Source organism: Mesitornis unicolor, unplaced genomic scaffold, assembly GCF_000695765.1.
Source record: "Mesitornis unicolor isolate BGI_N332 unplaced genomic scaffold, ASM69576v1 scaffold35567, whole genome shotgun sequence".
Taxonomy (NCBI): domain Eukaryota; kingdom Metazoa; phylum Chordata; class Aves; order Mesitornithiformes; family Mesitornithidae; genus Mesitornis; species Mesitornis unicolor.
Window position 1 is genome coordinate 9,108 of NW_010197686.1, and position 24,197 is coordinate 33,304.

Here is a 24,197-nt window from a genome sequence, read left to right on the forward strand (position 1 = left end):
GTGGCAGCCTCCACATTTTCTCAACAGAGAAGGTGCAAAGTTGGGAAGCTGTCAAGGAACAGCTTGTTTGCTCTTTACATTATAGTATTTCAGTAAAATAACTCTAAAGAACCACTGAAGTAGATACAGAAATCTATTTGAGTTGTCAGCTCTCCAGGTTGGGTAGCTATTGTCCAGACCGTAAATCAAAATATTAATGGGTTACAGGAGACTGAAACCATTTTTTAAAAGATGAAGTTTACTTTTCATTAGATTTATAATGGGCTATTATTGCGCAAGGTGTTAATGCTTTTAAGTCTCTCAGAAATGTGAAATATCTCCTGCAGATTCAGACATCATCAGGAATAGGGATATTGCTCTTATTTAATTTATTAAGTATATGAAACATTTAATAGTATAAAATTATTATTAATGCTGTGCTGAGCTGATATGCACATAATTCTGAATGGCTGCCTTTAAGACTCTGAAGCAATAATTCAGTCCCCATTAGAGCTATGCACAAGAAACTCACGGATTTTTTCTGATAAACTTCGTGATGTGGAGCTTCAAATCAGAAGAGTTCTAGTTATGGAACAAACATTGTATCTACAGCGTGTAGGTGAGGTTTCCACAATGTCACATTTTGCTAGGAGTTGAACTAAAACTATATTGGTTCTGCTTTAAAAGTGCCTCGCCTTAGTGCTGGATCAGGCAGACTTTGTAAGCTGAACTGGTTTGGGACAGGAAGAATTAAAACCAGCTGAATTACAGATAAACTACAGCTTGAGCAAATACAAAATAATGTCATACCCTTAGTTACCTAGAGTGAGGCAGCTGACCTAAAACATAAGTTTTTAAGTATTCTTTTGAGAACAGTTAAGTACTTTGGAAAGATCTTAGACTTTGTGTTTCTTTCACAAAATCCTTGCAGTTCTGCTGGCCTGCAAAAATAGTTTCTTGATCTGATTCTGATTTAAGTTCTTCTTGTCTTTCAGTACTGCAAACAATGCTGTTATCAACCAAACCAATGGATCTCAAGTAAGGACTCTCTTTCTTTGTAAAGGCAGTTTTCATCTGTTTCAGCAGATGTGAGGGTTTTGTTATTAATTCTTAAAATCCAGTGATTGACCAGTTAAAAGTTACAAATTATTAACCACTAAACTGCATGCCAAGAAATGACTGCTAATTTTCAAGCAAGATAATTGGTTAATTTAGCTGGAGTAAGGAAGATACTCCATGCACCAATAGTATATGAATCATGCTATTCATAGATACAGGTACACAAAGTACCTTTGTGTGAGAATTGTTATTGTTCAAAGCACAATAGTTCCATATGCTAAGTAACATTAAAAAAAAAGTCTAATTCATCAGCACCTATGTTGATTCCTGGTTACTGTATATTTTCTCTGGAAGAGGGGAGTACACCTGCAAATTAAAGAATATATTGTTAGCAAAAATTCAGTGTTTTCTAAGTTTGAGAAGGAAATCAGAGACACCTGTCCTCTCAGTGCTTGCACACAGAGTACCTTGTTTCACTGAAAAGATATGTCAGTGTAAGGTAACTCTGCTTCTGAGTATCAAAAGACAGGACTTTGAGTTTGGAAAGAAGCTCTTTTGCTTTCTGGAGTATTGCAGATGCAGAGTGCAACAGAAAGGGTCACTTAGTGGTGGAAATGGGAATCTAGTTTGTTGTAACATTAAAATAGTCTCTGCTAATAGATAAGTAGATTGCTGCTCTGCCCAGCTTTTTGCGTTCTGTGCAGAAGGAGTTGTTTTTTTCAGGAGCAGTTATGTTTCAAATGGCAGTCCAAAGGTGCTTATTGTTATTGCAAAGTTACCTACAGAAGGAAAGCATTACTGCGTGAATTTTAAAAGGGTGCAGCAGGCCATGGCTTTTTACTGAATACCTTGAGCAGCCTTGGATTCGTTATGATCCCAGTACTGTGTGCAGTATGGACAAAGACTGGGCATAGGCATCCAGTGCCGTGGAAGTAATAGAAGACAACAGCCTTGTTTTAGCTTGGTGCTGAAGGAGGAGTGGTGATGTGTTCTATTCTGTGCAATGTGTCATCACTTCATTAATGTGTGTGTAGTAACTTACTTGTTTATGTTCTGTCTCCGAAGAGCTGGAATGCAAAACCAAACCTACCTGTCCTAACAGTGGTTCCTTCTGCCCCAGTCTTAGTGGAAATAGAAAACCTCCCAAGGAGCCCAGGAGCCAGCCAGCAGGACAAGAAGTGGTATGTTCTGCTTTGCTGGGAAATGGATTTTGCTTACTTATGCATGATTCAAATGACTGCTGCTTTATCTGCACTTAAATGAGCTGCCTTCCTTGTATCTTTAACTGTAGTTGACAGTCAAGTTAGTGATGATGCAGCTGATTTGTTGCTGTGAATGTAGTGTGGGGAGGTGAGGACAACAGGCTTAGTCCCTGCAAACTGAGAGGAAATGTCTTCAGGGGCTGAAAAAATGGTTAAATCAGAAACAACATTTTCAGATATTGGGGTGAGCTGGGTCCTTCTGATTTGCTGTAATACTCCTTGTAACCCTTTGCTTGGTATCGTGGGGCTGAGGACTTACCTTGTTCGTAACAAAATGCAGAACCTTGTAAACCAGCATCCTTCTGAATCAATTTTGAACCTTTTGAAATGAGCAGCTGATTTTTTTCATTATCTTGAGGAGAACGGGCGCTTGAGGAAAATGACACAAGCTGAAGATAAGAGCTTTGATTTCCTGTAATCAGAGTGTTTGTTTTCTGGATTGGATGCATCTCAAAATGATGATTTGTTTGAAGCTAAATGTACAATGTGATTTATCTTTTCTTAAGGTAATTGTATATTGCAAAGCTATTTTGAAACCAACACTGGCGTGTATCAATCCAGTGCTTGTGCACACATCGTTTTAACTTTTTCAGCTTCTTGAGCATTCAGAAGCAGTATGGCCTGTCCTAAAAAGGTAATTCTGGCTTCTGTAAGACTCTCCAGGAGCAGCAGCAATGGAATATAGCAACAAAAAAGCTCTTATCCTAAGCCGTTTCACCCTCAAGAGAAAAGATGCTTCTCCCATTGTCTGGCATATGAACTGACTTTGCTCGGTATCTCTTGAAAGTAGATGGTATCTGTTTCCAACACTGCAATGACAAATGTACTTAACTTCTTTTTAAATCTTATTGATTAAAGACCTTTAATACTCTAGATTTTGGATTATGAGGGGGATGGTAATTCTGCTTTGTGTTGCATTTTATTGAAGTTTCAATCAGAACATATGATCAATGCTGTTTTTCTTTCTTTTGCCCCTGATTTGTCTAGTATCTGAAATCTGTCCTTGTCTATGGTGAGATCCTGTTGATCGCTCGATTCCTTCCATGGTGGTGGGTGAAAGGTGGTGGTTTCTTTATTCTTCAGCATTCTCAAGATGGTTTTATTTTTATTCATTTAATCTAATTGCAATATGTGTGCTAGAAACTGATATTTCCTTTGGTGGAAATGTTTGACTCTTGCTCCAAACAGCTCTTCCTGGGTGTCTGATTCATGCTAGTGTTCTTGCTGGCATTTGCAAGGCTTCTGTTGCTTATTAAAACCCGCTGCTTCTGTTCAGAAGCAGAGAGGACTCTGTAGCCAATCTGTTTCAGTTTTGGTCTTGGTACGCCTGTTTGAGGATTTAGAACTTGGGCCTGTCTGCCTTACCATTGCCAAGGAATCTAAGCTTACATGCCAGCTGCTGCGATGTGTAGTCTTTCTATGGAAGAGTGGGAGTGGAAGAGTGTACAATATACCTGAGTGGCTGTACAATATACCTGCATGTAACCCAGAACAGTGTCCCATAAAGAAAACAAGCTTCTCGGCAATTGATGCGTTTTAATCGAGAGCGTAATGCTTGTACTGTGTATGTGTTATGTTTCTTAGGACGTGTCTTTATTACTGAACACAGTTGTCTTCTGGCAGAGGCTTTGATGTGTTCACTGGATGTAGTACTGCCTGTAATAAAGGGCAAATCCAGCTGTAGGGAGAAGACAACAGTTTGGAGCCGAGTCAGCCACTGAGCTGCATTCTGCTTTCCTAGCTGGGAAGTGGGGTTAGGTTAAGAAAATCGGCAGAACGTGTATTTATTGCGGGGCTGTGACTTGGCTATTGCACCTTCAAGTCTTCATGTCTTGATGCTGCTAACAAGATCTCTTTTCAGCTGCTACTGTCTTTAATTGGCCTGTTTCTGCATGAATTCTCTTTGCTTTCTGTCAGAAAAATAGTCTTCTTTTAGAGAGAGTTTGCCAAGGATTGTTGAGAACACCAAAATCTTTTGGACTGGGGATTTTGTAGATGGTTAGGATTGGAGGGCTTTAGAAGTAAGGTCCCGACCTCATGAGTTTCTGTTCTCTGCTTGGCAGGTGCCTGCGTTGGCTACCTTGCAGCTTAGATCCCTTCCTAATGTCAATGTTTCCTTTAATTTAAAATGTTAATGCTGCAGCTGCCAACAGCAATTGTGTAGAAAGTTTGCCAGATAGAAAGGATTTTAGTGGAGTTTTTTTCTTTTTCTTTGCTCTATTCCTGTAAAATTGTCATTACAGGAAAACCGTACTGGTCTGCATGGTCTGAAAATGGTCCAGCTGCAAGACTGGAAAGCCTAAAACACAATCAGTGTCCTTCTAACTTTAGTATTTTTTCAAAATGCTGTTTTTGTGCTAAAATAGGACAGGAAACAAAGGTGTAATATTTTTTTTCTTTATTTTGTTTTGCTTGCTAGTGGATTTAGCTTTTGCTCAACCGCTTAAATTAGAGAAACAGGAAAATAATCAGTAATGAACTGTTGAGGACTGGAGCCTTCAGTATTCACGGGTCACTTCCTCAGCATGCTTCACAAAAAACAAAACTCTGGATTCACCCATGGGTGACCTTTATATAAATCCTGTCTCTTTTCTAAAGGAGGACTATCCCTGAGTGTTACTCATCTACCGCTGCTGCAAATCCTGCATGCTTTTCTGCTTCCCTGCCTTAACTCCTGTGAGCTTCCAACGCGCGCTGGCTGCTTGATCCTGGCAGGGCTGGGGGTGCTGAACCAGGAGCAGGAGAAGCTGGAATTTGAGCTGGGACCCCTCAGCAACAATATTGTTTAGATTTGGGTCATTAAATAGAGAATGTTACATTAAACTGGAGGAATACGTTTGTTTTGGGAACTTCATTGCTTGAGCAGTTTATGAGAGACTGCTTTTTTCCAAGCACTGTTTTGATATCTGTACCTTGCATCAGCTTCTCCTAAAACATTACCAGTGAAGGATCCCAGTGAAACACAGAGAACAGTTAGGAAATCATTGTCCATTTTTAAAAGTTTTTAAAAATTCAGATGCTTTGGAGGTGCTTGTGCCTAAAGCCTTATGGTTTTCTAGCTAAGGACTCCTGCATAGATATATTTTTCAAAACACTGTTTAAAATGGTGAGTGCCTTCCCCCATTCGCCTTTTTAGCTCTTAGAGCTCACCATAACTGTGCACAACATTTCCATGGATTTGATTTTAAGAATTCAGAATACAATATTTACAAACCATTATGCCTTTGTATGCAAAATTAGAAAGCAGGGTCTTTGTATTGTGACCTTTTTAAAAATGGTTATTTTTCCAACTAAGTTTTTCATGTTAATCAAGTACAGTCAGCTTCTTCAGTAGTATTTAGTCCCTCAGTCAACTCAGTTGTGAATGGTTTGTGTGTGCTCATTTCTCTGAGTTTCTTTTCTCCTTTTCCTGTTTTCTTTTTTTAAACTAGCATTAGAATCTGCATTTTCCATTGACTTTGAAAACTTGGGTTGCTTATAGATGCTTATTCCAGGTGTACATTTAGAGCTGCCACTTTAAACCCTTTCAGCTTCCTGCAGATGAAATGCGCTGGATACTTGGGAGGTCTGTTCCTTCATCATGTTATTTTTCTCCTGTCTTTAAAACGAGCACGGTTCTTGCTCAGTTCTGTGAAGTGCTTTTCGTTTGGTAAGCATAGAAAATGTAAATATGAGAGAGCTTAACGTGGGATTTCAGACTTCTGCAAAAATGTGCAGGATACTGAGCAGAAAAGGGCTTTATTTGACAGTGTCTCATGTACACATCTACTTGCATGCCTCTTTCCTTCGGTATATTTACCTTCCAGCAACGCCCTCTTTCCTTGCCTCTTTGCATCAACCTTCTTGTCTTTACCCTTGCTTTACTTGCCCACCCTCTCTCACCCGTACCCGTTCACTAATTGTGCCCCCTCCCGCTCCCAATGATCCAGGCCCTTTGACGCTGCCGACTGCTGCCACCGTGGTGGAAGCCCGTGGGGGGCCCCGCCGAGGACCTGCGCTGCGGAGGGACACGGCACCGCTTTTGTCCACCAGCGCAATGTGAAGAACGCGGGGATGCGCGGCGGCGCCGGTGCCTGTGCCGTCCACACCACCATGACCAGTCTCTGACACCTGGGCCTTTCTGGAGCTTGACGCTGCCTTCTGGCAGAGGCTGGAAAATTGCCTTTTGAGCTGCCTCTGAGATAAGGACAACGGACCCACAGCTGCCTGTAGAGGGGGGAAAAAGGCTTTTCTTATGAAGGCTTTGCATATCGTGCTGTTGGTATTTAGTCTTTCAAGAAAAACTAACATACAGACCACAAGCCGCCTGTCACTCTTATTAAAAAGAGTGTGTGTGTGTGTGTGTGTGTGTGTATATACACACACACACAGATGTTTTAAATTGTGTTAAGATTTTTTCTTAATAATTGAAAAGGTTTGGTTTGGTTTGGTTTGGTTTGGTTTGGTTGGTTTGATTTTTCAGCTGGGTTTGACCTTAAGAGCCATCCAGGAAGTCACACTTGTAATAAAACTGCACATGCAACCTGCGGATTGTAATGTGGTTTCACAAATCTTAGTGAGACAGAGGATGTAACTGTCCCTCCTTTCGAACCATGATTATTTAAAAATATTTAAAATAGATGGTTGATCTGAAAACTAACTTTTTTTTTTAACAAGTCCTCTTCTGAAAAATGTTACTTGGAAATGAAATAGAGTTATTTTAATTTTATAAGAATAAAATTATAAAAATATCAGAACTCCTGAAAAGGAAGAGAGTAATTTTTTTTTTTGCTTTCTGGAAAATTTTCTTTCTTTTTTGCTGCTGTGCTCCAGTTGAAACAGAAATATTTCCTGACCCACACCAGTCCTGCCATGTGGTTCACGAGGCCAGTTCTTACATCAGGGGTGAAGACTCCAGCTTCATGGTTCAGTGGTGTTCTGGGGGACTAACAACATGAAGAACTACGTTTACCCTTGGACGCACTGTGGTTTCGTGTGTTTTCTGAAGTTAGCTGCTTTCAAAGTGCAGTGTTTTTTAATATTGCCAGGGATGTTTTGGCCTCTTCACCCAGTTCTGCTTTAAGAAAAAAAGGCTATGCAAGCTACATATTAAAGATCTGTGGGATCTACAGAGGTGATCTGAGCAATCTGTTGTGCTGTTTTTAGTTTTCGGTTTTGCAAGGCGGCTGTTGCAAAGCAAGCCTGTTTGTTTCTTTATGCTTTATAAAGTTGCATAACAACATGCAAATGAAAACGGGCATTTTAACTTTAAAATGTCATATAATTTCTGTGTACATGAGGAAGAAGCCACCGCTAATTTGAATGGAGGAATTTGGGTTAGTTTTGCATTTAAAATGGAAGAACACATTGCAGTAACAAGTCACTGTTTTATTGCACAGTTTTAAGTTCAGATGTGCTTACATCATGGTCAGGCCACCACAGGTAGTGGCTGCCTCCTCGTGTATCAGAGAAGTTTTGTGTAGCTGTCACAGAATTAGAGAGTAGTTGAGGTTGGAAGATGGCTCCTGAGATGACGCAGTCCACCACCATGCTCAGAGCAGGGTCAAGTAGGGCAGGTTGCTCAGGACCATGCTCAGCCAGCTTTTGAGTTATTTCCAAGGATGGAGACTTCATACCCTCTCTGAGCAACCTGTTCTGGTGTTTGACCAGCCTCACAGCAAAGAAGTTTGCTTTTTTTGTTTTTTAAATTGTGTTGAAGTAGAATCTCCTGTATTTCAGTTTGTACATGTTGCCTCTTGTCCTGTCTCTGGGCTCCCTTGAGAAGAGTCTGGCTGTTGTCTTTACTCCATCACGTTTTCACACGCATTGACAAGATCCTCCTGAGCTTTCTCTTCCCCGGGCTGAACAGTCCCAGCTCTCAGCCTCTCTTCCCATGTCAGATGCTCCAGAGCCTTTATCGTCTCCATGGTGCTTTGCTGCACTCCCTCCACTATGTCCATGTCTGGGTCCTGGGGAGCCCAGCGCTGGACACAGTACTCCCAGGGTGACTCAGCTGTGGGCTGGGTGGCCCATCTGCCCGCATTGTGCTGACTGTATCGGATTGCCCTGGATTTAGCTGCGAGTTTGGTAATTGGAGCTGTGGCTCACGTTTTCATAGTAGATTTTGGTACCACGCTGGTACCAGCGTCCTCTGGCTGTGGTGTTACAGGGACAAGTCACGTGCCCTAGGAATAGCATTGAGGAAACACGTGGATGTCTTTCTAAACGGTGTGGTGGTGACAGATCTTTGCTTGATGTCCACAAAGTTTCTGCAGCCAGCACCTTTTCCTAAGGGTGTTGGCTTTCCTTTCCTGTAGTGGTTGACTTGTGTATATTACACTAAATCAGTATTTGAAATTATCTTCAAATAAATGGGAGCAAGTAAAAGTCTTGGAATGTGGGACTCAGCCTGCTTCATTAAAAACTGAATGTGCATGGACAGTCCCATTTGTAGGATCATACATCCACGGGATTTTTTTGTTTAAAAGGAAAATGAAGTTCTTTTCTTCTGAATATTTTACATTTTTGTTTAGGAAAAAAAAAACACCTGAAAAGTCGACAGGCTTAAATTTACTACTCTTACCTTCAGGTGCAACATTGAATGCTCCGAAATGAAGGAAATGAACAGAGAATTTCATACAGTTGTGCTACCTTGCAGAGTCAGTGTGAAAAACTATTCAGTGTCACTACTGGTTTGAAAAACTAAATTGGCTTGTGTGGTGCTCCATGCTGTTTCAAATTAGATTACTTGCAAACAGATTATCTCTTTTGAAACCGACTCAGATAGTTACTGTATTTTGCAGATTGTATTTCACAAACTAGAGGGAAGTATTGTTTTGCTTTTCAACTAAATAAAATAAAATAAAAATAACCCCATAGCCTTGGTAACTGGCAGATTTCTCAGTCACACAATGACTGTATGCTGTATGGTGCATACTGAGAGCAACGTATTTGTTAGGCAAAAAGAAGAAATAGCACAGTAGCTAACTCCCTTAACTGTGGGTGTTCTCTGAGCACGTAACGACTTCTTTGTGATTTAGTAGTAGGTTTACAAACCTTTCTAGGCACTAAACCCCTTTGATTTTTCCTGTACTCATAATTATTTGTATGGCTTGAACTCCTGGTGTCTATCAGCTTTTCCTTCAGAATATTTCTTAAAATACTCTGATAAAAGTGGATTCTGAAGACATAAAGCCTGGTGCTTACTACCATGCAAAGTTCAAATACCCCTTTGTATGTGGTAAATACCGGAATGTGGAAAGCTACTGCCTGTTTCATTCTTGAGCGCTGCATGCTGACTGTTATTGAAGGCCTGTTTTTCCTGGGAAGCCTTTTACTATTTCCCTTATGATTGGCGTGACAGTTCATCAGTGTTTTGTAGGATAAGTCAGAAATGCTGTGCAGTGATGAAAATAGCATCCTGTGCTTTTTCCTGCTGGAGTCTGGCCATTTATGAAAACTGTGCGGTACAACTTCCTGCTGGTGCTCTGAACAGGATGGAGAACCTGGGTGGCCACGAACAATTTAATGCTCTCTGGGGAACTCGTCATTTGTGCCTGCAAACTCCAGTGGCTGAGGGTCTCCACAGTATTACTTTCCTCTTGTGACTGCCTATCTCAGGGTGGCCCTAGGTGCTTCAGTGGCTCTGAAGGCAAAATGGGGTCAATTCCTGCTTGAATCTTGGTGTAGGAGGCTTCTCTCTCGTCTGCCTAAAATTCATTTTGTTACCCTGAGGCCCCGCTGCAACGCAGGGGTGAAGCTGCAGGGGCTCACCTCAGTCATCCTTGCTCCCTCAGCCAGTCCTCCATCCCATGGCACAAATGGCAATAAGGTTTTCTACACACTTTCATCACCTTCATGGAAGTAGTACACGGCTTTTTGAGCAACTCTAGACATTGAGTGTGCCATGTGAATATGCCACCAGATTTGCACTTTTCTCTAGCAGGCAGGTTTTTGACTCGGCTCTCTTGTCTGTCTAGTAAATGTTCCTGCAGTTGTCATCTAGTGAGGGAAAGGCTCATATTAAACATCTATTTACAGAAAACTCTGAGAAAATAGGAAGAAAATTGTTGGCTTCTTGTGAAGATGAGAAAAAAATGTTCACTCTCATGTGTAGGCATCCTCTGATAGTAAGGTACAGGATTCAGTCTTGCTTACTTTATTGGAAGAGCATCTCTTCCTGCCTGTTACTTGTGATAATTGAAATCCTCTGTGTCCATCATTCTCCCTTTGCAAGACTATCTGCTGCTGCTTGCCACTTCCCATTAGTGGTGCACATAGAGGCTGTACAGTAGATGGAAAGAATTCCTATGATTTGCTTTGCTCACACCTTCTTACTCCACTGCTTAAGAGAATCAAGTAAGTGACCTCAGTTTGCCTCACGCCAATTAATTGCCTTAAGGTGATTCGTACATTATTAGCACTGAAACGGTGATACGCTGTAATCTGTTGCAGGGGTATATATTTAACAGTGGAAGGATTCTTTCGGGTGTTTGAGCGAGAGGGAGGAGTGTTTTCCTGAAATCCTCAGTGCCAACACGGGACTGCTTCCAAATTCCAGGGGCTGGAGGGAGGGAAGGGGCATTAACCCAGTAGGGATAAGGGAGAAGCTGGTGTGTGCTGTCAGTAGGAAGCATCTCTGTCTGTGTGTAAGTTGGGTACTTGCTTGGTGTCATTGTTCTCGTATTTGGGACAGGACTTTCAAAAGCAATAGATTTAATTTGTTTTTCTCCTTAAGACAATATTTTAACCAAACTGTATCTAAGTGTGATTGTTGATTGAATGCACAGCAGTCAAACTGTACCTGTGTGCACAGGTTGTCTGATTAACCCTCATAACCCTCAGCAGCTGCTCTGTTTGTTGCAGTTTGCCATTAGGGTAGCTGTAGCTGATCCTGAACTTCGAAGATGGATGATATTCCCGACTGCACAGCATAAACACCGTAATATAACTTCTGGTTTTGTAATTTTGTTTTTATTTTCAGTGTGAGTACAGGTGAGTAGGGCGAAATAAGAAGGTTCCATTGGAAAGCACAGGAGGTGAAACAGGTGATCCCAACAGAGTACAAAGTACATGCTGTAGTTCACTTAAAATCCTGTGACTGCTAAGGTTTCACTCGTGTCTCTGCCCAAGTTAATAAAACTGCAACCAGTTACGGGTATACCCCATTTCTCTTCTGTAAAAGTCCTAAAGTGTACCTTGAGTTTGCTAGGAAAACTTCAGGTGCTTGTTGCAACAAGTACATTTAATGGATTAAAAACATCCCTCCTTCTCTCTTCACTTTTTCCACTGCTGTGTGATGAAGAAACAGGCAATGTGGACCTGTTCTGTTATGTCTACAGACGTTATGTTCCCTTTTTAAAAAACAACTCACTGTAAGCCAATATCTATTAGTTACCTGAAACAGCTTTTACAGAGCGTGTCTAGTTACCAGAAGACAACTTGAAAAGAGAGTGCGTGTGTTAAAGCTTCTTTTCTTGTTACACAGTGGTAACATGTTTCTGGGTGTCTCTGTCCATCTTTCTGCCTCTGCAGCATCCCCCTTGTTGATTTGCTAGACAGCACAGAGTTGCCAGAGACTTGTGTCGACGATGCCGTAGCCCATCCAGTTGTTGGCTTGGCAACAGCAGGTTTGGAAGAGGCTGTTGGTTGCCCTCATCCTGGCACAAAGGAAGCTGCTGCTGAAAAAGCAGACTCTGATCGTAAGCAAACTTACAGATTTTTTTCTGTTATCACAATGTGTGGGGTCAAAGTTTACTGATTACATAGTCATGAGATTGTTTCCTTACAAAAATCCAGACATGTTTTAGAGAGCTCCTTTAGATTACATACGTAAGGGCATCTTTACCTGCCACTGGAATGCAGCCCCCTCTGGTATATGAATTGGTGCATTTAGGAGTTTGGCTGAAGTCTGGCACCAAAATATTTACAGATCATTTTCAAGGAAAGCCTGTTTTATGGTCAGTGTTTCCTCTGTGAGATTTCTAATATTGCTGTCAGTGTATTTACTGAAACGTCCTTAACGCTGCTTTCAAAGGCTGCCTTTGTTTGATTTTTTTACAGTAATTTGCTATAAATGTTTCAAAAACTATGTAAGATACCATCATGACTTTAAGTCATGCCATGTGGGATGACGAAGTCAGCTCTCCCTGTTTCAGTTAGAAGCAGCTTATTTTCAAGGACGACAGTACAAGGGAAAAGTCACAGTTCTTTGTGAGATCTGGCTTTAGCCACAAATGCAGCGAAGTGCAACTATGAGCAATTAATTATTGCTGCTTGCTCATTCCCTGTGAGGGTGGCTGGGGAAATGAACTTGCAGGAGTGCAGGGTGTTGTGCTTGGGTACCTACAGTCTGAAGGCATGGAAGTTGCATCGAAGGTTGAGCAAGTATCTTCCCCTAGTCCCTGTGCTTTTTTCCACCACTTTAAAACCATATAATTAGTGTTTAGGAAGAATGTAAGTTACAAGTCAAATAACTCCACTGTGACATTAGCAATATGATATATTTTCTGTCTTTTTCAGCATTTGAAGACACCTTCCTAAAACTGAAACAGCTGGAGGCAGAGCACAGCAGCCCTGTGCCAACTGAGCGTCCCAATGTGAACATAAACATACAGGTACCTGGGCTTCATTCTTCCTGGCAGAGCCACTGGGTGTTGTTCAGATCAGTCTGAAAGCTCTTCCACTTACCTTGGTTCATTTGCAAGATTCATAGGAGCATGAGTGAGTAATATTGAAGGATAGTAAGAGAAACACAAATGCGTTGTTTTGCATAAACCTCTGTGTGGTAAAGATGGGGAACAAAGGTGTGTGTGTGCAGACTGCAACCTGGGGAAATTTTCTAAAATCAGTGGGAGTAAGAGGCACGAACGCTTGAAATGTTCCTCAGTTGTCTTTATCTGTAGGGCACTGACTGTACAGTGTTGTGTAGTTCACCCTCTTTTTTGAGGGGTTCAGCTGCTTTCCTGGTGTTTTCCGGTTGCCTTTGGTAACCGTCCCAGAACAATGTTTTGATGTTTCGTTTATAGAGGAATTTGCTGGTGATCTGCCCCTCCCATTAGGTAGCCAGATTGTACCAGATTGAAGTAGGTGTTGGTGCTGTGTGTGTTTACACAGAGAGGAGCAATGTGGTTAGATTTAGTGCTCTTGTAAATGTTTTTGAGCAAGTCAGGCTGCATTTCCACGGGCAGCTGAGCCAAAGTAGGAGCTTCAGTGCCCTGGACACGGCAAAGGCTCTCTTCTCCCTCGCTCCTCTTTGCTCTTCCTTTGCTGGCTTCCTTCTCTCCTGTGTCATCTCCAGGAATCATTGTGTGTTTTGGTGAACCAATGTAGCCTACAAATTTTTGCCTTTTTTTGTTTGGAACTTTTTGTTAAGGTGTTAGGTTTGGTCTGGGATTTTTGTTTGTTTTTAAGTTGTTAAATGGTGAGTTAAATAGGTTTCCGGAAGGGGTCAAAGAAATGCCAGAGCTGTAGTGAGAGTAAGTAGTGTTGTTAGAAGGGATGGAGAGGACAGGATCCTCCCTTACAGCAGCAGTGAACTTACATAGATTCACTGGTTGTCAGACAACTGCACCCATGCTGGATATTTATTTTTTTTAATGATCTTTAAAAAATTTGGAATTCAGATTTCCCTCCAGGTTTGCTTGTAAATAAATCATGCATTTAAAAAGACAAAAAAAAAAAGTGCAAAGCAAAAAGGCAACCAACTCTGATTCTGTTGTGTTAAAGCTTTGGGTGCTTGGTTGCATTTTGATCAAGCAAGAAGAGTAAAGCACCTGGCAGCGTTATCTCTGTTTGTAGTACCCTTCCTTGCAGGGAGGCCTGAGGATTTGTCTCACTTTCTGTAAAGCAGCTATGATTTTTCTTGCTCCTTGGCAGTAAAATGAAGCAGGTGCCAAGTGAGGTGTTTCGTAGTACTTGTTTGAGCATTTGTTCCCCACTCTATGTGATAGAAAGCTGCTGCTTTGGTATGCTTGGAGCTGCGGGCTGTTTTGCTCGTGTCCCCTTTAAGGTCTGTTGTCACGGGTGCCTGGCACACCTCTCTGCTTGGTGAGTGCATTACAAAGATTACCAAGTCTCTAAGAAGATTAGTCAGCAGCCTATAGGTCCTGCTATGCCAATGAAACACTGCCTCCGCATGAACTAAAGCAAGTGAATGCAGTTTATTTCAGAATATTTTTGCCTTTTGAGCTCTGTTTCAGTTCAGACAGAGAGGGAGGGAAAAAAACTTTTAATTGGTTAAATGCAGAGAATGGAGAAAAGGAGTCTTGGTGTTTTTAAAATTGTGTCTGATACATAGCAAGCAAGATAAGATTCCTGTAATGAGCTAATCTAACAAACAGCTGCCAATACAGCACAGTCACCATTATCCAGCTGCTGTTGGGTGAGGTGCTGAGTGACGTTGGATGTTAGAGGAAGAATATTGGCATAACTGAGAGACAGGTGATGTATGGATCAGCAGCGTGCCAGTAAAAGACATTTCAGCGTTCAAGAAGGAAGTGCAAATTGTATTAGGGAAATGTGAGAGTAGATCATAAGTGGTTTTCTTCAGATAGAAAAGGTTGAATAAAGCTTTCTCAGCCTATGATGTGTCTTACCAAGAGGTCACTTGAGAGTGTTTGTTTATAAAGGCAGACATGCTTCAAATTGCAAAGATATGTAGGTTATGGTAACATTAACTGACCACCCCCAGCTGTGATTAGAGATGAAGGTTGATAGTTTAGGAATGAGTCCTGAATAGAGTGGCCTTAGAACTGCTATTAAAAACACTTTGTTTCCCGCTCTTGAAGGCTGCTTTAGGAAAAAAAATAAATTTCCACTTACGACGTTTGTTACAAAATGTACCTGTTGGCTCTCCTGCACCTGGTTCTGCTCTTAATCTTCTCATAAGAGAGCTGTTTGTGGCATCTTCTCCTGACTGAACTGGATGGGACTGCAGTATTTCCACTAAAACCTTGCAATGAGCTTCGATCCTGGAGCTTGCTGTTACTTCAGGTGGATGCAGTGTTACAGTGTTCTCTCTGAAAGGATGTGGTTACAAATTTCAGCATGTCTCATCTCCCTTGAGTTTCACCATTGCTAAAGATACCTATGTAGAAATAGTTTAACATGTAAAGAGTTCGGTAAAATGCATCAGGGGAAAGCATTGGCTTTCTGCTTATGAAGGCAGAGCTGCATCCTGAACTTCGTAAGTGGCACTGTCAAATGGCAATGAATTGCTCACTTCAGCTTTTTAAATTAAAAATCTTCAACTGATTTCTGTCAGGGGTCAGAGATGGCCAGCCCACATCTTCTTTATGTAATTCTGTACTGCCAATCAATCAGTCTTGATTGATTTCTTTGATAGGCAAATATTTATCTAGCTATCTGTGCTCTTTTAAAGAGAAGGAAAAATCTTTCCAGAATGAGAACTGGGAAGGGGAGAATGAATGGCTTCATTCTTCACCACTGCTCCCTGCCAAAATCTGTTGGGATGGAAGAATGCGACTTTGTCCTTTCCCAGCTTTCAGTAGCGCAGTGACCAGATCTGACAAAAGACAGCAAATAGCTCTTAAATACACCGATGCTCCGCTTTCATCAGCTTCTGAAGTGAAATGGACAACCAAAAGTTCACCCTGTTTGCCCATTTCTGCTCCGGAGTCAGAAACGTGGGGATGCAGGGTTTTCTGTTTATTAATTCCTTGTGGTCTGTAAACACATGGAAGTTGCTCCAAAATGTGCCTGTATTAGGCCCCATCTCTGCAGAGAGTAATTTTCGATGGCACCAGGAATGCTGCTCAAAAGCACAAAGGGTTGAGATCGCACGCCCTGCTGCTACCTTTGATCTTTCCTTCCCATGTTACATCGCTCCCTTGCGCCATATTTTGATTGAAAAATAAAGGACAAATATGGTTTGGTGACTACACAGAGACAATAAAAATTTATAATGAGCTGGAATATTGACAAACCCCAGCAGCTTTATGGTTTTATGTGAACAACCAAATGTCTTGTAAATTAGACACCTTGAGGTGTTATCAGGTGCCAAACGCATCCCTCTGGCTACGTCTCCTTTCCATTCAAAAACAACCAATCAACCAAGCAGCAAAAAACCAAACCCCAAACCACCCAAACGAACAAAGAAGCCCAAACACCAAAATGCTTTTTTCCAAGCACAGAATAGAAATTATTAAGAAAAATATATGATTGATACTAATGGAAATATTTCCTTGGTGGTATAGAACTTACACTTGTTTACATTAAAATATTTCTCAGTGGTACTAAACTTTTAAAAAGTTGGGACTCTGATTGCTGGTAGACCTATTAAAGTGACCTAATTAAGCTGGTTGTTCAGATGGAGGAAGCTGAGAGAAAGTTAAATCAAAAAAATGGTGCTTACAGCACCACGGTACTGATTTGTTCTGTTAAAATAATCAAATTTACTATTTCACTGGTGCTGGAATAGTGCATTAGAAATTCTGTGCAGGGACTGTCTTATACAGCATCTGAGTCAGTGAGGTCCCGTGTAAGGATTTAAGGATTATCACAGTTAGATACTGTGGCTATACTACTACAACTAATAGTAATAGTAGTAATAATAACAACACAGTTTCAACTCCAGACTTCTGGCAATTTCAGCAGCTCCTCTAAAATAAAAACACATAGATGTTTAATAATTAATTGGTTTTTAAGGCTTCATGGACTATGTGAATGTGAGTCTCTTAATATCTGCTAGCAATAGTCATTAGTAACACTGGTGGTTGTTCCTGATAACCTTTTATGTTGACAGTGATCCTTGATGATTTTTCAAATGGCTGTATTCAGTGGTGACTGGGGTGAAATGTTAAAATGGGTTATTTAGAGTCTCTTTAGTTCCTATTTGGATTAACTGAAAGGTGATTTAGAGGGAGACAAGAAAAGGAAATGTTTTTCCCCTCTCTAAAAATTAAACGCCTATAAGTTCTCACAATTATTTCCAGTGAACCAAAAAAGCTAGAAGCAGTGCAAGAGTGGTGTGGGGGACAAGTATTCACCTCTTTCTGACTTCTCTCCCCTGCTCTGTCCATGCCATGGGCTCCGTTCCTCCTGGAGGTTTGTGCAATAGGAGTGCAGCAGGACTGTGCCTGCTCCGGGGCTGCAGGAAGGCAGCCCTGCTTTCCAGGGAGAGCCGGTAGCCCTGGCATATGGTGAGGAAAGCAGGACTCTGTCTCCCCCTGCTGAGTCAGACCCCGAGAAGAGGTCACAAGGTTTAGTTTCCACTCAGTTAATTAACTTGTCACTAATCAGATAGCAATTAGTAGATTGAATGCTTAATTAACATTTTATAATTAAGAAATGCAGTTCACATAATGAAATATACTGTAGTGAAAAGGTATCTCATTTTTAATTGTCTTTATAACGTATCTGCTGCCAGTTTTTCCTGATATAATCAGTGATAGGAGAGAGAGCACATTAAACTGTTGTTCTAATTTGTAAGTGGATTTTAGGTAAAAATCCTTCCTAACTTGCATTTCAGAGTAAATTATCAGTTTATAGTTAGGCTATCTGATATGATACCATATAATACCATGTCTGCTATATCGATCTCCTGTCAGTAAACTTAGTCTGCAAATTTAGGGTCCACTGCTGTTCAGTTCTTGCACATTGTGTTTTTAGCACAGTGCTTTGCACCTCCATTTTTAAGCATTGTGGTTTTTTACTTTGTTTTGCTGTGACTTTAAAACTGAGTTCCAAAATAAAGGAAAAAAAATCGGTTTTTTATTTCAGTATAAATCTGCTGACTTCCTTCTTCCTCAGAGCCTTATTGTTATTTAGAGATGTTAATAAACTTCAGCTCAGACTTTTCCATGTGGGAACTGCTTCTAATAAGGATTTTTTTCATGCCTAGGATGAAGTGGTGAAGTTGACAGATAAATGTCTTAACAATGCAATTGAGAGCCCAATCACAACAGCAACGTGGCTTCCAGCAGATATCAAAAGCAATATCCTGAAGGCCCAGGCAGAAGTGGGGCACAAGGTAAATACTCAGCTGATAAGGACTGTGAGCTTCTCAAATGTTTTATTTCTCTTCAATTGCCTGGTGTTGGAGAAGGTGCCTTGCAGATAAGGGTGCTCCAAGAGCCAGAATCCAAGGTATAAGAGAGCCCCTCAGCCTTTCTTTACGGTAATAAGTGATCCAGTACTGGAACGGTTGTCCAAGGAGGAATCTCCATCCTTGATGGTACTCAGCATGTAACTGGACGAGTGAGCCAGACAACCTGCAAATGTTGCCTTCTAACCAAGAAATTATTCTGTGACTCTGAGAGTGAGACCATGCTTCTAGCATGTCCTAGTAAATTCTGTATCAAATAATAGTATTTTGTTTGGCTGCGTTGGTGAATTACTTTTATTTCTGCACTGAAGTTTTTATATAGAATGGATGATTTAAGTCTGTGAGCAGTAGATGAACAGCACACTTTTGTGCTGTAAAAGAGGCACTTGACTCTTCTCTGAATCTCAGAACTGACACAAAATGGAAACAGGTATCAGAAATTTCTATCTTTGTTCATTTTTTCCTCTCAGGTCGTAAGAGAAGACAGCCTGACAGGTGTCAAGAATTCCAATATTCAGGATGCTGCTGCGAGGTACTGGATAGGTTTGGAAGGAATGCGTGATCTGGTTACCCAACTACAGCACTGAGAACCTGCACTTCAGTGTGGTCTTTCAGTGGCTCGGTGATCATTGAATTTTACCGTGCGTAGGGTAAAGTAAAACCTCAAACCCACCTTAACATGGTGAGCATGAAGTGTTTTTTAAAATGAAAACCAACAACCACTAGAGTTGCTAAATTTTATTATATACAAGGTAATTCAGATGCTCTTTATTCTCCCGTACTTTAATTTGATAAACATTGTTCCAACAGCAGCTTCAATCACTACAGTTACTTCTGACATGTGAACAACTTCAATGTGGGGAGAGGGCATGGGTCTGTTTACAGTACCTGTTTTCTAGCAGAGAAAAAAATTGCGTACAAAAGCCTGACACTTGATTTCCTGAGAATTACTGAATCTCACATGATTGCTAGTTCCAGTGGGATTTCAAGTGTTGAAAAAGGTAAAGGGTTATAACATGTAGTTTCTTGACCATTTATGAAGATGATTATGTATCAGACATCAAAGGTCACATGGCGATACTGCATAACAGGTGCATCTAGTGATGTCAAAAATATGCTGTAACTTCTGATTAATGAAGAGGTTTCTGTGGAAGGTTGTACCTGTTTTTTGTTTTGTTTTGGTTTTTTTTTGTTGTTTTGTGCCAGGAACATTTTCCCATCAGGTAAAACACAGAGTAGTCCCCCAGCAAACGCTCCAGTATTTCAAGACCCAAGAGAGCCGCTGAAAGCAGCCCCTGCTTCCAACACCTTCATTCCGTAAGTGACTCAGGAGAAACCTTTCTGGGCTAGGGGAATCATGTGGAGATTATCAGGAATAGGTCGGAAAAGATGAGGAACAGTTGCTGGGCAGTTAGGCTGTGTCTAGCTAAGCAGATTTACTGATGCATCTTCAACCAGTATTGCAACAGTTAATCAGTGTACACCAGGCCTCGGGGTTGGTATCCCAGCAAGCAGTAAGCAAATCTTTCTCATCTTCTGAAACAACTGAAGTATCTGACATTCTGCTGCCCCTGGCTCTAAAGAGGAAGATAAGCAGTTGGCAGGGAAGGCTTCAGGCGAATTAGAAACAAGGGCTCCTTTGAGACTGAAGACATTGATACTGTTGGGTCTATACACAGCTGTAGCCGAAACTAAGAAAGAGAGCAGTAATCTGCAGAGGTAGTCAGAAGGCATTTACTTCAGCATGCTCACAAACATCAGTCTTTTGTCTGCCTCACATGGAACTGGTGTCGAGTTCTGGGGTTGAGCTGTCAGGGAAGCAGCACTGTCTCATGCTATCCAGGCCATGTGCTGATGAGAATGTTTCTCCTTCCAGTAATGCGTTAAAGGAGGACAACACTGCCTCTAACCACGAGGACCTGCTGATTCCAGCTGGTCTGGCTCCAGCTGAGGAGGCTGCTGTTTCGAAGGTATCACCACCTGCCAGCCTGCAAGGTTTCTGTGTGTCATGTTCTGAGCTACCAATGCCTCCAGGCAAGCACAGCAGACCTTGCTGCATGCCTCTCATAACTCAGTGAATACCAGTTACTGGGGAATGCCAGAGTGCTTTCTGGAGCAGACAGGGACACTGTACAGATCTCTGCAGAGGCCATTTCCGAGTGTCCTTTCAGGTTCTTTTTCAGGAAAACTGATAGTTTTCCTCATAGTGGTGGAGAGCCCCTTATTATATCTCAATGATTTGATGCTGCAGGAAAGAGACTGCAGGGATGAAATTCTGACATAGGCAATTTCTGTTAAAATAACCACAGAGGGAGAGGTTTAAATTTACATTGTTAATTGTTGTATTCTGGTTACCTTAAAGATAAGGTAATTTTTAACTGGACTCCAGGAAATGCACATCGCAATTTAAGGGTCAACTTTGCTTTGTCCCTTTCCAAAATAAGAGTCCAACATTGGACTTTGCTGTTGCTTCAGCAGACTGAGGGGTTATTCTGGATCACTAAAGCACCATGCGCTTTAGCTGTTGTCCCTCTAAACCAGTATTACGTAGTTGATCCCACTGAGTAATTACCAATTTCATCTTCTGCGTTCAAACACTCAGCTCACAGATCTCGTTGATGTGGTACCCCATCTTCGCACCTTTCACAGCTTACATGACAATGACATTGTTTCCAGTACGTTGCTAAGAATAACTGAAATGAAAAGACTATTAAAAAAGATCACGTGGAAAGATTTGAGAAAACAGACCTGATAAACAGTGGTGTTCATTAAGGACACTGGTCTGTAACTTGAGAAGTCACTAGAGTATTCAGCAGACCTATCTGGTTACTATTGGGAATTCAATTCAAAACTGATTTATTCCATAGAGCACTCCAGATGACCAGGACGTTTCCTTAACATCATTGACAGAGAATCTAATTGACTTTACAGAAGCCACACCTCGGGTAAATGTATTTCAAAACCAAACTTCTCTCTTCACACGTACAATGACTTTTACTCATAAACCCTCCTCTGGCTTTAGTATCTGTCCACCAGGCTTGGACCTGCTGCAGTAGTGAAGTGGTGATTGACCTGGATCACTGCGTATGTGCCCCCCTGCTTGTAGGGTGACTGGCGTAGGGTTGTAGACCCTACAGCGTTGCAATGAAAGTGAAGGAACCTGAAGAGTTAACTCCTGTCTGTGCCACAAGAGCCTGTAGTCTTGTTTTAGTACACCTGCAAGTGCCAGCCTGCTTCTCTGGCTTTGGGTATATATAATACTGCAGAAATTATATGTAAATGTGTATATGCACACACAGGTGTGTATATATATAAATTAATACTTGAAAATTAAACTTTTAATACAAATCAACCTTTTATAGAGTTAAAAAAATCTCCTGTAATCTGTGCCAGTAAAAAAGGCGTTACATTGCACGCACCACAACACAGGGGAAGGAGTAGGACCTTGAAACTGTTCACAGAAGTGTACTCTTGGTTAACTTTGTCCACAAGGCAGAAAAAATACTGGGTTCAGTTGCCTTTTAGAAGGGAACACTGTGCTGAAACTGCTACCAGTGAGTTCCTGTGAGTGAGCACACCAGCTGTGTGCTGCCTGGGTGCCATTTACCTTTGGTATGAGGTCGTGTCATCTGTAGCTAATCACTACTGTGGTTCAAAGACTCGTGACGGACAAGTTTCAGAGATTGTTTTGGGGGGCAATGTTTTGAGAATGTTCTCAGCTACTTCCAACCTTTTCTAATGAGCGTTTGCTTGCTTTTTGTAGGTGTCTTCCCAGCCCACGATAACACCGAGGTGGATTGTGCCAGTGAGTTACTTGACTGTTCCTTAACAGCAAAAAAAAGAAAGCTTTTGTCTTGATTAAGAAACAGGAGCTCAAGTAAAATATAGTAACTTGTAATAATTGGAAGCTCATAAAATAATGTACCAGATCAAAACTGAAGCAAATGAATTCAGCTGGAGTAAATCAAACAACGTTCCTATCCTGTTAATAGCTGAACTTCATTTTTGCCATGTTACATTGCAGGTAGATGCCATAAAGTTTCTTTAAGAACTTGCATTTAGTGAAGGCTACCGTGGAACTTGACGACTCTTAGTTTTTACCATTACAAATAAACCATACTGAAAAATTAGCTTGTCTTGTCCTGGCAGGGTTTTATTTCAGTTTCCTGTTTCTTTCTCCCCCATTCAGACTGGACTGATTTCCAATGGGCCTTTGGGAAATGATGTTGCCTTAGGTATGAGGGCAGTGAAAGGCAGCACGGAGCCTCTGTTGTCATTGGCTGAATTGCCACCACCCCAGCAGACATCCGAAGTCCTCGCAAGGTGAGGTCTCCTCAGCACTCACTTCACAGTCCCTATGGGGTGGAAAAGAAGTACGTGCTCTTACTGCTTGCACTTAAATAGGTACAGTGGTCATTTAGACACAGTGCCTTGTTTTGCTGTGCTTATAACCTGTAGTTCTGTCTCACTTTATAGCATTTGAGATTGTATAAATAAATAGAGCAGCTGATGTGTGTATATCTTTACATAAGATTGAAGGGTAAGGAAACTTTGTTATTTTAATTCAAGTAAGTAAAGGAACAGAGCATGCACATTTAGCTGGATGCTACTACTGCACTTTGTGAAATTGGTTCAGTTTGCTCTTTTGCAGGTTGTCCATTGGCCTCATTAAATCAGGAGGGGAACAGCTATTAACACTGTTTGGAACAATACTCTTCTTTTTCTTTTTAATCCATCATGGCAGATCTTTTTGGAGCAGTGTATTTACAGGGCCTCCTTTTCTTTTTTTCCTTTTTAGCCCAGTCACTGAGGATGCTACAATAAGAACAAAATGTTTACTCACCACTGAGCTCTAGAAGGAGGAGTTTCTGCACTTCCCACCTGCAAAAAACTCAAACCTTCTGACGTATCTCCAAGGGATCCTTCCGAAAGACTTGCTTGGGACCAAACTCTTGCTGAATGGGAGTCAAACAGGCAGCTGGTTTGCTGGGATCCAGGAAGAGACTTCTTCATTTATTGCAGTCTAACTGGAATTGCAGTCTAAACCGGGATATAAAACCACCTGCACGTTTGATCTTCTCCCTCAAGAGAAGTGAACCACCACACTGGAGCTAGTTCTGAACATGAGGAACACAATCTAGTTGTGCTGCACTCACACTAGGTTTAGTCTTACCCTGTGCTGCCTCTCAAGTGTCACTGTGATGTAGCAATGTAGCCTTTGAGCACATGTCCCTGACCTCTCTACATTAATATTGGAAAGATTAGGAGAACTTGCAGGGCCACCTTGTGGCCATACTCTGTACGGTGGCTCACCGTAGAGATGACTCTTCTGCGACCAAGGACATTTTCTTCTGTGTGATTATTCCCTCTTTTTCCTTTGTTTTACCAACACATACTCTCATGTTTTGCCTTAAACCCCTTAATAATTCTTGCGCCTCTTGTTACAGCACCTGGAAATAATGAAAATCTGGTCCAGCAGTGACCAGAACGGTGATTGGATTTGAGCTGCTCATTGCAATGAGGAAAATGAAAACTAACCTGCCAAACAGCTTATAGCATTAGCAGACTACAGCAGAGTTCTCACATTCTGACACTGATTATTTCAGATGCATTTTAGGCTAGAGATACAATGTTTTAAATGCTGAAGCAGTGAAGATGTTGAGTACAGCTTACTTCAGGAACTGCTTATTTCTTAGTTTTGTTGACATGTAGGACTAGGAAGGAAAATAATGTTCTTGTTTCTATTCATACTGTTCCTGGGTGGTGTTTCCTGATGCTGTGCTTTGGGAATACTTACCAAGTATGTTAGTGGCATGAGGGTACAACTAGATCAGTTCTTAACACCAGCTCAA

The 24,197-nt window shown here is 41.3% G+C and overlaps 1 protein-coding gene across 1 annotated transcript in view; it reads left to right on the forward strand.

The window, feature by feature from the left end:
- LOC104544119 (band 4.1-like protein 5) overlaps positions 1-23,201 on the forward strand; it is a gene marked incomplete at its 5' end in the record, with an annotated part of 30,151 nt that extends 6,950 nt beyond the window's left edge. Inside the window, 12 exons of the mRNA XM_010188885.1 lie at positions 975-1,017; positions 2,104-2,219; positions 11,814-11,980; positions 12,801-12,895; positions 18,142-18,270; positions 18,816-18,877; positions 19,552-19,662; positions 20,222-20,315; positions 21,213-21,290; positions 22,109-22,150; positions 22,535-22,668; positions 23,144-23,201. Of these exons, the coding sequence (XP_010187187.1) occupies positions 975-1,017; positions 2,104-2,219; positions 11,814-11,980; positions 12,801-12,895; positions 18,142-18,270; positions 18,816-18,877; positions 19,552-19,662; positions 20,222-20,315; positions 21,213-21,290; positions 22,109-22,150; positions 22,535-22,668; positions 23,144-23,201 (1,129 nt within the window). The remainder of the gene's footprint in view (positions 1-974; positions 1,018-2,103; positions 2,220-11,813; positions 11,981-12,800; positions 12,896-18,141; positions 18,271-18,815; positions 18,878-19,551; positions 19,663-20,221; positions 20,316-21,212; positions 21,291-22,108; positions 22,151-22,534; positions 22,669-23,143) is intronic.
- Between the last annotated feature and the right edge of the window lie 996 nt (positions 23,202-24,197).